This window comes from Clarias gariepinus, chromosome 24, assembly GCF_024256425.1.
Source record: "Clarias gariepinus isolate MV-2021 ecotype Netherlands chromosome 24, CGAR_prim_01v2, whole genome shotgun sequence".
NCBI lineage: Eukaryota > Metazoa > Chordata > Actinopteri > Siluriformes > Clariidae > Clarias > Clarias gariepinus.
In genome coordinates, this window is record NC_071123.1 from 5,844,415 (window position 1) to 5,860,781 (window position 16,367).

Here is a 16,367-nt window from a genome sequence, read left to right on the forward strand (position 1 = left end):
CAACACGTGTGGCCAGGGTGAGAAGATTCAGCAGAAGTGTTTTAAGTCCAAGTGCTGCATTTTCTTTAGTTTCAACAAATCAAGAAACGGGAGTTAAATTTTTTACAAATATTAAAGAAATGAAACGTTGGAACATTCTACACTTTTCATTTGATGTATTTGAAATTCACCTTGATTTAAATGCTTGTGGATTGAGAGTACAATACATTCTACCACTCACTTACACCGATCAGCCTGGCAAGTATATGCCAGGATCATGGGCACTCATTTATGCCTGTAAGGTCCAAATGCAAGCATGTGATGTCCGATCTCACAGAAAAGACAAAGCAGCACACATTGCTGAAAAGTGTCAAATCCTGGTCTCAATAGAAAGCTATCAGAACACCTAGTACATCACAGCTTGGTGCGTATATTTGAGGTCCTGCTGCCAAATTCCCCAGATCTCCCCACGTCCATGGGACGTACTAGACAAACAATTTACGCAAAAAAAAAAAAAAACCCACAAAGATCTGCCGCTAATGTCTCGGTGACGGACACCACATCACACTCCGAGAGGTCATGCCCCGAGGGGTCAGAGCTGCCCCGGTGGCACAAGAGGAATCTATACAATACTAGGTGTAATGGTTTGTATCGTAATAGAGTTACCGCTGATCAGTCCAACCATGTGGAATATACAGTATGAATAAATAAAATAAATAAAGTTCAATGAATTAAAACGAACCAGAAACAGTAACATTTAAATGTAAATTTCTATATTTTTATTGCATTCATTACGGTTTTCAAGGTCTGAATAAAAACATAATGTGATATCCTGAAGTATGCATCTACTAAATAAAAAGAAATCAAATGGCTGTATTTAATAGTGACATTTACAGCAAATTAAGTGTTTATACAGGTCTATTTGGATTTAAATGAACTCTGAACGTGTTAAATCAACACTAGGTTATTTCATTGTCTGTCACCATGTCACCTAGATAGCAAAGTGAGAATGCTAAACCCATTGCTAAAACTCTTTGTAGACAAATGATAAACCTTTATTACGCCTTATCTTTATTTATTTGCAGTGAGTGGATATAACAATTGCTACTGCTGGTTGGGAAATCCATAGCGCGTGCCTTAATCTGTTAGCTGATCGCTTTCTAGCAAATCGAACGGATTCAAAAATGAGTGCGTATCAGTATCGCAGCATTACTTTTATGAAAACATTAGGGTTGTGCTGCCAGCCTTTCCGTGTCTGCAATCACAAATCCACAAGTCCTGCCTCTAAAAAAAACATCTCAGCAAGGACGTTCCACTTCTGCCTTCGCTTCGGTTTTTTTCCGCGAAACACAGCGGTATCTGAGTTTGAACATCGTACGCGCTGCTCCTTTGACTGCTCATCAATAGGCCAAGTGTCAGCCCGTGTTTGACAGGGCCCGGCTGCGGCCTGGGAGTTCCGTACGGCTTTCCATCAAGCCGCGCGATGGAGACGTCAAATAACGAGTGATTCACAATGACAGGATTTCTCTCACTCTGTCCTACCTCGTTTTTCTGTCTCGCTCTTCTCCTCCTCTCACTTTTTTTTTTTTTTTTGGTGTCAGTCTTCTTACTCCTCGCTTTTTAAAATGGCCTGTTCCAGATTTCAAGTCGTTCTAGCTGAGAGTCTCTTTATCCTTCATGCTCCTTTCACTACTTTTGCATGTCAGTCTAAGAGAAACTGTTGTTTCCGCCACATATGCAAACTGTTATAGCGTTTATACGGCAGCAGAAATTTTTCAGGAAACCCAGGAAACGAGGGTCATCGACACACCATTAATAGATATTTGTGCATTATCTCGAGAATCTTTTCCAAGAAGCACTTCATTGTTTCTCTTATCTGCCACTGCAAATTCAGTCTTAAAGAATGTTTAAACAAGCAGAAGTGCGTAAAGGCGTGAAATGGCCAAAAAGCTCTAATTAAAGTGGAGGACTGGTATTAAAAACTCTCTAATAAAAGTAAAAATGTTGTACTGAATATCAGCACTAGGTTTCCAGATGTATACCGAAAGCAATACAACAGCACTCCCTCTTGTATAATATCATGATATAAGTTAATATTATTATGCAGGTTGAAAATATGGGCAAAGTAAATTTATTTTGTTATCAACTTTTGATAAGTTATCAACTGTTCTGTTTATTAATATACGCTTCAACCAACTCAAACAGCAAAAATGCCACGCTGGTCACTACAACTGTGCTTAGACTTGTAAAAACATAAATTGTCGTTGCAGTGTTTATTCTTATCAGGTCATTCTTATTTTAATCTTCTGTCTCTCGTTCTCATTTTCATGTAGGCGGAGTTGACGGGCATCAAATGGCGCTGCTACAACTTCCGCGGCGGCGGCGAATATGGACCCGTGATCTCGGCTCCGGCACAAGACGACCCGGTGCTGTGCAGCTTTACACGCTGCGTCCAAGCCAATCTGCTGTGTGTTTGGCGACGCAAACTCAAACCTGACGCTAAGGAGCTCTGGATCTTCTGGTGGGGTGACGAACCCAACCTCAGTGACATCATACACCATGAGCTCGAAGGTGAGGCTGCGTAATAGTGCACTAGCTTGTTTTTTTTTTCAGTGTTTGCGTTAAGGACAGAGGTTTTCAAGAACACACTAACTGCTGATGCACACTGGTTTTTACCTCATCTCATAAGAGTCCCTTAATGGATGTTGCAGAAGTGGCCTAATTTCTATTATTACACATGTTATGGCTGCGATGATGCTAATAATGCATGCGGCTTTTATGACGAGCCCTTATAACCTTCAAAACGGACTCTTGAGAAAAAAAGTGAAGCCGTATTATTTTCCAGATGCTCTTTCTCAGGATTTGCAGGACTACAGGGAGAAAGACAGATGCTTTTGGGGGGGTGGAGAGAGAGTGGGGGACGGAGAGAGAGAGAGAGAGAGAGAGAGAGGATGTTGGTATGCAGTCGTCTTTGATTTTGCATGGTGTGCGCCTCCTTGAGTGTTTCATTGAAAGTGGGATCAGCTGAATCTACACTATTTATAGAGCCATTTACATTATCTCATGGCTCACTGGGGATCTTGCAACTATTGACCAGGCTATGGACTTCAGAGCGAGGCATTGGTGGAAGAAAAACAAGTCTGAACTGAAATGTTAGATCGCGGAGCATGGAATGAAATTCGACAAGCACTCAATTTTTCTGTGTAAGTTTAAACATGAATCTTCAATCACTTGATGTAACGGTGTATAACCTTCCCGAATCCATGATATTCATAAAAGTTCTTGGTTAAAGGCCACACTCTGTGGATTGTTCTTTTAGTACTAAAGGTGTTTACTGGTGATTTATATCAAGAACTAGTATACAGTATGAAATATAAGGGATGACCGGTACCTTCTCGACAGTTAAAGATTTCAGGATGCGTCAAAGAATCTTTATTGGCTTGTTATACGGATGCGCCAAGTTCCTCGATCCTTGACGTACATGAAGGTCATGCTCGGCTTTGCGGGCTCTGGTGGAACATGGTGCTGATCTACAAACATGTCGCTTTTGCTTATTGCTTCTTCCAACTTCCTGTGTATGCCACGTACTAGAAGATGTACGGGTGAGCTCTTGAGTTTCCCATCGCTCCAGTGCTGGAAGACAAACCGACTGGCTTTCTAAAGGAGGTTTATAAAGGAGAAGATAGTTGGTGACTCATTATATTAGCGTAAGGCTTGCCTACTATGTGTTTTTTCTTAGCAGAGCCTCTCAGATTTGTGAGCATGTTGTACAGGTGGGTGGCTTCTCCAGAGTAGAAGCATACCAGACTCCCTCTGTGCTGTTGGCTTGATTGTGTCCAATATGCATGGGTTTCTGGCACTTTTCTTGGTGAAGCAGGATGGAAAAGCATGGTGGGTGCTTGTCTTCTCTTTTTCGAGAATCCAGCGTCCTTGACAGGATGTAGGCATTGACGGCTGGATCTTTCTACCTGCCTCATGCTGCAAGTGTTTGGAATTCTGGACCGTATTCATCGAGACCATTCGAGTCAAGCTGCGAGTCAATCGATAAGCAAATCAAGTGCAACTCAAGCCTGAGTCCTTATCTCTGGTTAAAAGGAGTCTATTCACAGACAGAAAACTGGTTGAGTAGCTTATTCGAATATTTATGTTTGTCAGAGTATACAGACCTATGCACAAACACACACTTTTTGCACAACGCACAACACCTGCTTGGAGTAAATGACAGAACAAGGTTAAGTCCAGTAATCTCTACAGTACACCCCTTTTTTCCTGTCTGTGTGCCAGTTCATCGATTGTTCATCGAGAGTGGCAGAATAAAAGGCAGATAACGTCGCTCTATAATAATCCCATTGGATCAAAACATGATGTGAAGCCTTAAGTCATGCCTTTCAGCCTTTGCGTGTGTGCCGTGGCGGATTAGCCTGGCATGCAGTTGTACCAGGGATATCCTGCTTGTCAAAATATTGGATTCATAATGTAACTTAAGAGTAGCAACCCTTGGGTAGATTTTGAACATGAAATTTACTCTTAATCGTTTTTTTTTTTTGTCCGACATTGATCTCATGAAAGAATCCTATGTATCTAAACTAGCGAGGGCAATGTTAAAGGCTTTTATTTAATTACGTGGAAATAAGATTTAAGTAAAAAATCCAAACTAAATAAACCTAACTCTGACTAAACTCGTATTCGGACCTTGACCCTAGTAAGTTGTTGCAAATTTGCGCTTTAAGCAAATTGGTAGTAGAATTTTATTTCAATGCAATTAGCTACAAAGTTATAATACAATATATCACAAGGCATAATTTTGGTATGATGTTTTTGTTTTAGTGATGGGAGTCAGAAACCATTCTATAATCAGTCATTGATTAATAATAGATTTTTATAAAAAAAAAAAAACTTTAAAAAAGAAACGGCAATTTTTAACCGCACAGTATACAGTAGTGCTTTAAAAAAGTGATTTCAATCAAAAACTAATCTAAATCGTAGCACGTATATTGTAAGTACACTACAGTAGGTCTTAATACTTTGAGATCTTCCTGGTCACCCGGACTTCAAGAACAATGTGAGAAATTAAGGCTGAATTCCACAACCCTCGTTCGGTGCAAAAATGTATTCCGAAATTCAACTGAGACTCATATAAAATTTCTGCAGCCCCGCTGGGCTAAATCGAATTGGTGTCTTTTAAAGATATGCTGCATTTCCTACAAATGTAGGTCTTTTCTTTCTCGTTTATCCATATGGCTATACGATTAGTTTCTGTTAAGCACCACGGCTAGTATCTGTTAGCCATACACAATCATGTTAACAGCATGTGCAGTTATCTGTATTATCCGCATGTGTGGTCCTGGACTTTATGCGAATGTCCGCTACACAGCATTTGCCCATGTGCAAATAAAAAACATAAAAAAGTTGCATTTTTTAGAAATGTTTAAATCGATTGCTATTTTTTCGTAACTACAAAGGCAATCGAATAATCATCGATGATTGTCCCATCAGGATTTTGTACTGTTTGTTGTTAGTTAGTTAGCAAGGTAGCACGTAGTTTGGACAGGTTAGTAATATAAGCCTGATTGGGCTAACAGTGGGAATAAAATTTCTGTATAGTATTAATAATTTGGTATGTACTAATAATTTCGTACATTTAGTAAGTTCGATAGAAAAGTATTGCATTTCATGAAGACAGAAAAGTGTATTTTTTTAATTAATTAATTTTTTAATTAATTACTATAATTAATATAGTAAATTAGTATTGCTAGGTACAGTTATAATGTAAGTCTCTAAACTGCTAACCGGCCAACAAGGAGGACGTTTTACTGCTAATCTTTTTTTTATATTTTTGTTACGGGGACTTCATTACAAGAAAAAAAAACAAATTTCAAGGTCGTACAGTGACTGTCGCTTCAGATACACTAGCTGTTCCTGCTAGACTGTTGCACGCGCACGGTTTGATTTAAAAGAGAAGTGCTACTTTATGATGTAAGCTGCCGTTCTGGTATGTCATATGCTGAACTTGAGGGCGCTGAGTAGGAATTGAAAGGGGTTTTTTATGTCAGAAATATCAATGTTACAAGATTTAGTCAAGTGCGGCATAAGTCTAGCCGCTACCAGAGGAAAAAAAATAAACAAAACACACAGCATGTCAGCCTTTACCCTTGTTTTCCCACACTCCTCTTTTAAGTGACCTTTGTTGAAGGGGTCAGGGGAAGGGCAGGACCATGAATGGAGCCTTGAGCATCACCTAATGGGGGGCTTGCACCCTGAGCTGACCCTCTACAGACTAGCGCTTATCCAGCTATTGAGAGGCTTAAGGAGGAGAGTCCAGGCCTGGTGGACAGAGCTGTCTGTGTGTGTGTGTGTGTGTGTGTGTATAAGAGAGAATGAGTGATAGTGTGCAGTCAAAGCTTAGAGATAAGACACTGCGTATTAGACAGGTTGGTGAGTTCAGGCCATGGAACGAATTAGCCACTTTGATAATTCGCATCGATTTGTCTCTGGAAAGAAAAATAAAAAAATCACAGTCTTGTGTTTGGATTTCTCACATAAAATGTACTCAATGCCGTTTTTAGTTTTCAGGTCAAAATGTTCTGATGTGAAAATAACAGGAAGTTCTTAGTTTGTTCAGTATAAGTACATCACTAATGAACAATATTTCATAATTTCAAAATATTTTAAATTGGACTCCAGAGGTGGGTTTAGACTCGTCACTCCTGTAACATTTGTTTTTGCTACAATTTTCATTGTAGTTGCTAAATAATTCAGAGTAATTACAGAATAATGGGCTTTATGATTGATAACTCTTTAAGTGCTCGAGTAGATTGCTGCATTGTACAGTAAGTCAGCTTTAAACATTAAACATTATTATATTACACTTGTTGTAAACTGTGGTTAAACGACGCTAAGGTCGTTTATAAGCAAATAATTTAGCAATTATAAATATAAGTAATTGACAATTCTTTCTTAACAACCATGATAAATGCCAGTTCAATTGAATGCATCAATGAATTACTCATCAATAAATAATAATAAAAAAAAAATATTAAATTTTTATTTTATTTATTGAGTTAATACAAAAAATAGATGTTTTTCATACATTAGTATTCTACGACGAAATTAAAAGTTAAAGAAAAATATTTGTATGCCAGAAAAGAAAGCAGCACATTCTAAAAAAAAAGGAAAGAAAGCTGCTACAATTTGCATGCAAAAAAAGTAAGCAGGTGCAAAAGTCAAACTGCTCAGAAGAACTGTGGGTGGTTCTGCAGGATGCTCAGTAAAAAAAAAAAACTTAGTAGCTAATTTCCTTATAAAACTGCACCAATCGTATCTAAAGGGTCGATTTCTTTGTCATACCAAACACTGATTTTCTTTTACTAATTACTGTTTGCTCTTCAAAGACGCTTGTATGCCGTATAAACAGATTAAAAACATCTGTGCGGTTTCCGTTTAAACCTGTTAATTTAAAAATTTTGATAGGAGTCTTCAGTTTCAGTGCTTGGTATTAACCTGTTAAAGTAAAGCCGCATCTTCATGTCAGTGGTTTTGTAGCTTTGTTTTCTTTTCCCTGTCTTTCTATAATGGCATTAGTATTATTCCTTTATTCTGTGACTTACAAAGCATGCTCGTTGTAATAAACAGGATACCAATTAACCTTCATCTTCTCTTCACTAATTCAGGTTATCGCTTTCAATTTTATAGCACGAGATAAGTCGATCTTATCCGCGTCTCTTTTATTAGCGAGATGGCCGTAAAAAATATGACCGTGCATAAGCATAACCTAAATTGTGGATCGTTTTTTTTTTGGTTGACAGAAACTGATAAATGGAGCTCATGTGAACATGACTTAAATCCCTATTTGATTTCTGTTTGGAGAAGATTAATTAAAACAAATAAGCTCTGCTATAACTGTTATTGCAGTAGACTTACTGGACATTGCCTGGTCTTTTTTTTTTTTTTCGACTCTCCGGTTTTGGAATCTGAAGTTGGAAACATGACTTGCATACTTGCACGTGTGAACAGGTGTCTAATTAATGTGTCTATTAAAGAAGGAAGCAAGTTTATATTCATTGAACTCAATCACCTCTCCATCCTTACCCGTAATATATTTTCATTATAATTTGATGGTATGATAATTGCGGCTGAGTAATGCACCGATGGAATGCAGGGCGAAAGTGTTTGGGTTACGGCACAAGTGTCATTTGCCTCATGCAATCGTATGACAAGTGTGCCACATGCTCCTGCAATCAGAAATGCTCAAGGTTGCCGGTGACGCACCAGGAAGCTGGGACGCACCCCCAAGAGTGTGTTAAACCTTTTGTGACTCACTCGCTGCACCGAATGAAAATTGTGAAGCAATATCGCAGCAGCGTGCTGGATTTTATAAGCCTCGTCTGAGCAGATGAGCGAGGCGTTTCCCGAGCCGAGACGCCCGTCAGCGCTCACGCATTCCTCGTGCCCTACTTGGACCAAACTTTTCCCTGAATAGCACAGTTCATAAAATCTCAGAGCAAAATAACCAAATTTAAAAAAAGCTCAAGCACAAGGGACCTGGGTTAAGTGTGCATTTAGAGACTACTGTATAGTCATAATCCTGCTCATAAAATCTTCCAGCACACAAATGACTTTTTCATAAACGACCTTGGTTGTGAGAGGAGGCAATATAGTAACCATGTAAAACTATATTACGTCTTCATGACAGCCAGTCAATTCTCTGCCCCTTCTGTAGATTTGTACCGGAGGTCAATGAGCCAGGTGGAGGATGAAATCGCGTCGTCGGAGAATTTATGGAAAGAATTTCGCGTCTTCTGGCGCTGTAGGCATATTTGATCCTCGAGTCTTTAGAGCAAAAATTCTCTTCGAGGAGCTCGCTGATGGTGTGCTATCTGTTACAGTGAAAAACCTGGGACATAAATGAGATACTTTCACCACAGGGTTCCTCTGAATTCTGAATATCTAAGCTGGAGGTTTTTAATGAAACTTAATATTAAAAGTATCTCATCTCAAATAATCTCATGCGTAACAGCACAAATTTTTGCATCAATAACAAATCATACATACACTGGAAAATATGGAATAAAAAGGAATTGCCATTTCTTTCTTAGTACGCATAATGAATGCAAGTTGTACATCAATGGATTATTGAACGTATTTACAACAATATGTGATGATAACACAAGATTATTTTAAAAGACATTGTTGAGGGAAAAAAAAAATTAAGTTTTAATACTAAGTAGAGACACATTGTAACCCTGAAATTGAAATCTGAAATCTGAAATCTTTCCAATAACAGCACATTTTATTCCTTTCATATTACAGCATTTATTTTTAATGATCCTTTATACTTTTTTCATTAAGGATTGTCACATTGTACATATTATCTAGCCACAATGTTGTGGAAAAACAAGTTAGTTCCTGTTATCACGTACATTATAACAGTTATAAACAGTTATACCCTCACGAGCCTCTTGTTTTTTTTTCTTCCTCAAAGAAAATAAGCCAAAAAAAAAAAAAAAAGTAGCCTGTATGCTTACCGAGAAACATCTGGCCTGAATACTTCCCCACAGTAGAAATGCCTGTTCCAAAGCGCTGGCACTGTGGGCTCCTTCCAGAAAGTTAAATAAACATCTCTTTACAGGACACTTCTGGATAGTCCCTGATAATAAGCGTTTACATTTTATAAATATAAACCTGCAGTTTGCCTTGCAGGTGTAAATAAACTGAGAGAGAAAATTAATGTACATTTGTCCGAAAGTGATAATGATCATGATTCCTTGTAAATATTACAAATTGTCAATTTCATTATCCATTTATCATCTGTAATGCTTTTTCTGTGTCATATAACCCGGAAGCCTATTTTACGAACCTTAGGCACCAAGTGGGGTAGACTATGGATGGGGTACACAAGCATACTACATGCATACACTCACACATACACTATAGGCAATTTGGAAACGCCAATCAGCCTACAACATGTTTTTGGACTGTGGGAGGAAACCCACCAAGCACAGCGAAAATATGCAAACTCCACACACACACACACACACACACACACACACACACACACCAGAAACAAGATTCGAACCCCCCAACCCTGGAGGTGCGAGGCGACAGTGCTAATCAAATTGCAAATTCAAATTTTATTTGTCACATACACAGTCATACATAGTACAACATGCAGTGAAATGCTTAGACAACTGCCCGTGACCTTAAAATAAAAGGATAGGAATAGTAAATGAATATGAAAAGAAAAGAAAATAGAAGGAAAATTTTACTAATAAAATAAAATTAAATATAAAATAAAATAAAATAAAATACAATAACTGTACAGTACAAAATATACAATGTAAGAAAAATATATGAAAAATATAGAAAAGTAAGAAAAACAGCTGTATGATATAGAATATAGAATTTATGGAATTTTTGTGTGGGAATGAAAGTGAATATTAATGGAAATGTCCAGGGGGTGTGCAAATGGGCCTGAAAGTGTAATGACAATTACACTAAGCTCACCCATGTAAATGATCACCATGCTGTTTCGATTACATAATCAATTCATTAATTAATTAAATTATGTTTTCCTATTTGGCAACCCTGTGTTACTGAAGCAACTTAAAATGAAGCAATGTTGTACAGAAAAAAGGACCAAAACGATGTGAGAGGCTGATAAAGTCATACAGGAAACGATTACTACAAGTTATTGCTGCCAAAGGTGGATCTACAAGCTATTGAATAATTTTTGTGAAATAAATAATTGCTTGGTAAAAAAAAGTTATATGTTCATCTGAGGTTGTGTTTGCCGAATACTGAGACCCGCTGCACTCAGATGATTTTTTTATGTTTTTACACACACACACACACACACACAAAAACCCTATAATTAAAAGAGGATGCACTAACTTTTATCTAGGCTAACAGCAAATAACGGCACAAATAATCTTATTACCAGGATGTTTGCCAATATTTATTTATCACCATAAAAGTATTTAAAATAACAAATACGTGTAACAAATTATTGACAAACTCTACATACATTTCAGACTATGCGTATATTAACTTTGAATAAATTGCATCCTTTAGTGATTAGATAACTGCATTTTTTATTTTTTTTATTATTTGTGTAGAATTCCTATCAGAGTAATTTTTAGTCAGTGGTTTAGTGTTTGACCTACACCTGTCTGTTCTCTTTAACTGTTTTCTTATGCTGTCATTTTAAACTGACAACCTTCCTAACACTTTTCTGCTTGTTTCCACTGTAATGGATTGGCACCCTGTGCCGGCTGTACCCCACCTCGTGCCCTACAGTAAGTCTTCTCGGATAGACTCTATCCCAGGAGATCTATATAAAGCGGTATAGCGTGAGTGAGAGTGCTTGTTTCCAATTTGTTTAAACCGTCTTGAAATGTATGTCCTAATTGTTTGATTTCTAACAATAATGATTAACTTCTTCATTACCTGTTTAATGTCGAGTTGAGAGAGAGAAAGAAGCTGTACATAGGCCTCTTTTCTTTCTCCTGAAGTTAATAATACTAAATAAATAAATAAATAATGCTATGAAGAAAACCTGTGAAAACATTCCTGTCTCAAAATTCATCATTACATTACATCATTATATTGCATGATGTTTTTAATAAAGAAATGGGCATTAATATAAAGGATTGATATTGAGCACTGGCATATTTGTGACAGGTTCATTCCCTCACACTGCAAACAACCAGACAAACGGCCTGAACTTGACCTCAGCGCTATGTCATTTGTCAGTTTACAGGAAACTAATGATCAAACCAGACTGATGGATTGGCACTAACAGGCCTCCACTGAAGCCGTGCTTGTATCCATTACTAACAAATCCTCCTTATGTTTTTTCCTTCTTTTTTGACTTTACCTTGCTAAAAACACTACACAATAGTTTTGTACAAAATGTAGTTATTGCATTAAGTAACATAAACATTTGGCTCGACAATGCTCCTAGAGTGCACAACTAAGAGAAATTAAGATTCAGGAGTTTCTAAGAAAAAAGCCCTGCAGTGTTTTTGCTTTTACATGTGCAATAATTTCTCTTTTGCTCGATAATCCGGGAGAACCCCAGACTAGTTGCTGTAGATTACGAGAAAGTTTACAGCTCAGCTCTAAAACAGAGACCCTACGCCAGATCCATCACCTGCTGCAGAGATTATGTCTCACCATTGGCTTGGGAATGTCTGAGGAACATCCAGAAGGAGTAGTTTAAAAGTAATATAGCAAACATTGTTGCTGATAGTAATATTAATATTAATGTTGCATTTTATGAGTATAAAATACAGAAAAAACAACAAAAAATTTATATGAACCACATTTTGCACACCACAGAACTGTAAACAGTTTGTACATTATTTGGCACGTTGTCTTCCACATAACTTGACATAGTTTCTACATTCCACGTCAACTCTATTTTATTATATTATAATAAAATATATTCTATATTTTCTATATCTTTTACATTTTTTAATATTATAATTTTACAATTGTAAAAGGGCAATGTAGATCTGAGATTTTTTTGCCTTTCTATATTTTTAATTTGTTTTTCATGTTTTATACTTTGAATTCTTATTGAAAACTCTACTTTTCTTATTTTATTACTCTATTTTAGCAGTCATATAAGCATTTCACTTCATATCATACTGTGTAGGACTGCGTATGTGACAAAATTTTAATTTCATTTGATGGATAAATAAATATTGAATGAATAGAAGGATGTATAAATGAATGAAATAAGCTGATGGATAAATGGATGAATAAACAAGCTGATGGATGGATTGATTGATTAAAGTATTCATGTAAAGTATAGATGAAGGAATGATTTAATTGATTGATGGATTGATGGATGGCTAAATAAATGGATTGATGAATGAATGAATTCTGGCATGCATGGGTAATCAATTAAAATATCTCAAGTAAAATAGTAACACTAATTTTACTGTGTGTGTGTGTGTGTGTGTGTGTGTTGTCACTCTTGTCAGTGGAGGTTTAGGACATACTGTGCTTCTAGTCTGCACCGTTTCTCTAACAGCAACTGTAATCTCTCCAGATCTGTGCAGTTGTTAAATTCTCTCTCTGTCTGTTCTCACATTTCTCACTGTGTGCTCATTTTCAAGTATGTCTCCGCTCCCTCCCCATCCCAATACCCCTCCTCCCTGAGCTGTTGGGGACATAACCATTGTTTCAGCGAGCTCTCTGTCATACATCATGGCCTAAATATAGATCTTGGGCAAATCGATGTGTGAGAGGGAGCGCTGGAGGAAAAACACAAGACTCTTCCTCTTGTTTATTACGTCACCTCCCTGTGCACCGGCTGCCACATTTGCTCTAATGAGCCACAAGTGGGTTGGCACTCAGAGTGACCTTTTCCGGCCAGGGGTGAAGAGTAAAGGGTGAAGTACATCGTAAAACACTTTGCATAGCTGGCCCTTGGTGTCCTTTCGACAACAGAAAATTACTTTGTGAATCAGATCAGCATTCATCTGGTTAATCTGATAATTGCTGATGATAGTTACATGACTTTGAGTCTGTATTTGGCCAGAAATGTTCTTATCCGGCTTCAATAACCTACATCTATTGGTTCTGATTTCTAATATTGCTCTGCACCAGCGCTTCCTGTTTATGTATGTTGTGTATTTCTTCATAACCCGGGTTAATGGCATATCAGTCTACTGTTTTTACACCTTTGTAGAATCTTTCCATTATCTATGCCCAAACCGGTAACTGATATGAGATCTTTTTGCTGCTAGGTTAAAAAAAAGTAAATTTTTCCCCTTACAGGAAATCAGGACACTGAATCCACTTCCTCAAAAAGTTTGGCAAAACTTTAGAAACTTCAAATTAATCTAAAAAAAAAATCCCCTCATTGTAAGAAAGAGGAAGTGATAAATCTTTGTCTAATGTTTAGTTTTTTTTTTTTTGAGGGATCCCTAAAATCAGAATAAGGTGTGGTTTATTTAAGTTAATCATGTTCTCGTATGATTCAACAAGACCTTCCCGGTATTTTATCCAACGCTATACTATTGCAAAGCTAGTAAATATAGGACAGAATTGAATTTGCGTTATTGTGTTACGAGAGCAAATTTTTTATCAGATGGAGTTCCTGCTGGTGCTTATTCCCGCTCTCGGGAGTAGTAGTATCGATCCCGTGGTAATTTCACCTGCACGGCGTCAGGAAGTGGAAATCTCTCCTCTGCAGTGTCATTGATTGTGTTTGGATTTTTTTCCCTTTTCTTTTCTTTGGAAAGGCTTTGGCTCTTTTAACGGCTGTTTGAAATGTTATCGTTACCTGCAAAGTTGGAAGGCAACCTAAAGCTCAGACTAATCGATACATGCACAAAGCGCCGATCAGGGTGGATTAGCCAAACATCATTCAAGAGACTATTTGACAATAGGATAACTATCAGCAATATAAATCGGCTGCTGATTACTTTGATGTTGCCACAAATCTTTAGTATAATCAAGAGGCTTGTTCATCTCCTGCATATTGGTGCTTTTGAGCGAGTGAAACCATTTCCTGCTGCCAATTAACGCATCTCTAAGAAGGGATCCCTCAAGGTTACTAGCATGCTAGCAAGCTTCGCAGAAAGAAGTGACCTTTCTTTAATGAAGAGCTCGTGTGTTGAAGTAGAGTTTTCGCTAGCTTAAAGAGTGTACTTGGCCTCATGGACTTAGGAGGCTAACTACTTTTTCATCTTTTTCATATTCAATTTCCTTTTTTTCCTCAACAGTACTCAGGTTTTCTGTGTTGCCGACTTTAGTCTTTCTGCGCAACATTAGCTTTACAGTGTACAGCTTACTAAGAATAGAAGAATAGAACAGAAAATGGAAATGATGTTTAATAAAATTTTGTAAAAGTAATTTGTTTTATTAAAACTAAAAACTATGCTACATATATTTATATTAAAGTGATTACAATGAATTTGATTTCTTCCCAATATTTATATATTCAGACTGTACATAACTCTACAGTAGAATGTTTAAGATTTTGTGTCCGTCTTTTAATTCTATTACTTTCTTTTTTTTATATTTCTACCAGAGAAACGCTTTTTGTACCCCATTTAGTTGCAACTGATTCCCTCTCTCCAGCCAAGTCTCATTTTAGGACAAATTGGCCATCACAGAAAAGCTAGTACTTGCTAGAAAACAAGTTTCCTACTTCGTAACACAATATAGTCTATGTATTAATGTTAGCATGAATTCCAGCAAACCTACTATTTATATAGTTATAAATATATATTAGCTCATAATTAGCCTAACATTAAGCTAGATGTTTTTAAAATAATCAAGAAGAGGAAGTGATAAATAGCTAGAATTTAAATAGTGACCACTGTTATTTTAGCCAAACTATGTTTCAGCTACTAGCTATTAACCACTACAATGTAAAGCAGTGTTACCGGAACTAGCTAAATATTAATTTTAATTAACCTAAATATTAGCTAGCTAGTACTGTGCTGGTACAATTAGCTAAAGTAACTACGCTTGCTAATAACTAGAACTGATTTAGCTATTACTGTGTGATGTAACATTAATCAGCTAGACGTCCAATAGCTACTAGTGTGGGAGGTAAAATAAGCTAAACTAACTAACGAATTAGGTGGAAGTCAAAAAGCTGCAGTACCACCATGTAAGGAAAAATTAGCTAAACTAACTGCTTTATTAGCTAGAGGTCAAAGTAACTATTGTTTGAGGTATAATTAGGTAAACTAGATGATTAATTAATTAGAGGTCAACAGAGTTACTACTTTATGAGGTAAAAATAGCTGAACTAGCTACTTTATAACGTGGAGATTAAATAGCTCCTATAGTTTGAGGTAAAATTTGCTAAATTAACTGCTTATTAGCTAGTGGTGAAAGTAACTCCTATTTGGAAAAAAGGTAAACTAAAAAATGAATTAGTTAGAGGATAAATAGGTTCTGCTGTTTGAGGTAAAATTAGCTAAACTATCTGCTTATTAGCTAGCAGATAGTAATATAATAATATTAACTTATTAGAGGTAAAAGTAACTGCTGTTTGGGGTAAAATTAGGTAAACTAGATAATTAATTATCTAGAGGTAATTTTTGAGATAGAATTAGCTAAACTATCTGCTTAATAAGCTAGAGGACAACATAGCTACTACTGTTTGAGGTAAAATTAGGTAAACTAAATCATTAATGAGCTAGAGGTAAAATGGCTACCAGTGTGTGTTTGAAAGTAAGCTAAACTAACTGCTTAATTAGCTTGGGGTCAACAGATTTACTGATGTTTGAGGTAAAATTAGCTGAACATGCTACTTTATTAGCTAGAAGCCAAATAACTCCTATTGTTTGAGGTACAAATAGCTAAACTAACCAGTTAAATACCTAGATGTTTATTTGGGACAAAATTTATTGAATTGT

The 16,367-nt window shown here is 36.8% G+C and overlaps 1 protein-coding gene across 6 annotated transcripts in view; it reads left to right on the top strand.

The window, feature by feature from the left end:
• Window positions 1-16,367, top strand: part of LOC128511884 (mediator of RNA polymerase II transcription subunit 13-like) — a 100,644-nt gene that overhangs the window by 17,541 nt on the left and 66,736 nt on the right. For all 6 annotated transcript variants that reach the window (XM_053484901.1, XM_053484903.1, XM_053484904.1 and 3 more), the window contains exon 2: window positions 2,313-2,550. In XM_053484901.1, coding sequence (XP_053340876.1) covers window positions 2,313-2,550 — 238 coding nt within the window. The remainder of the gene's footprint in view (window positions 1-2,312; window positions 2,551-16,367) is intronic.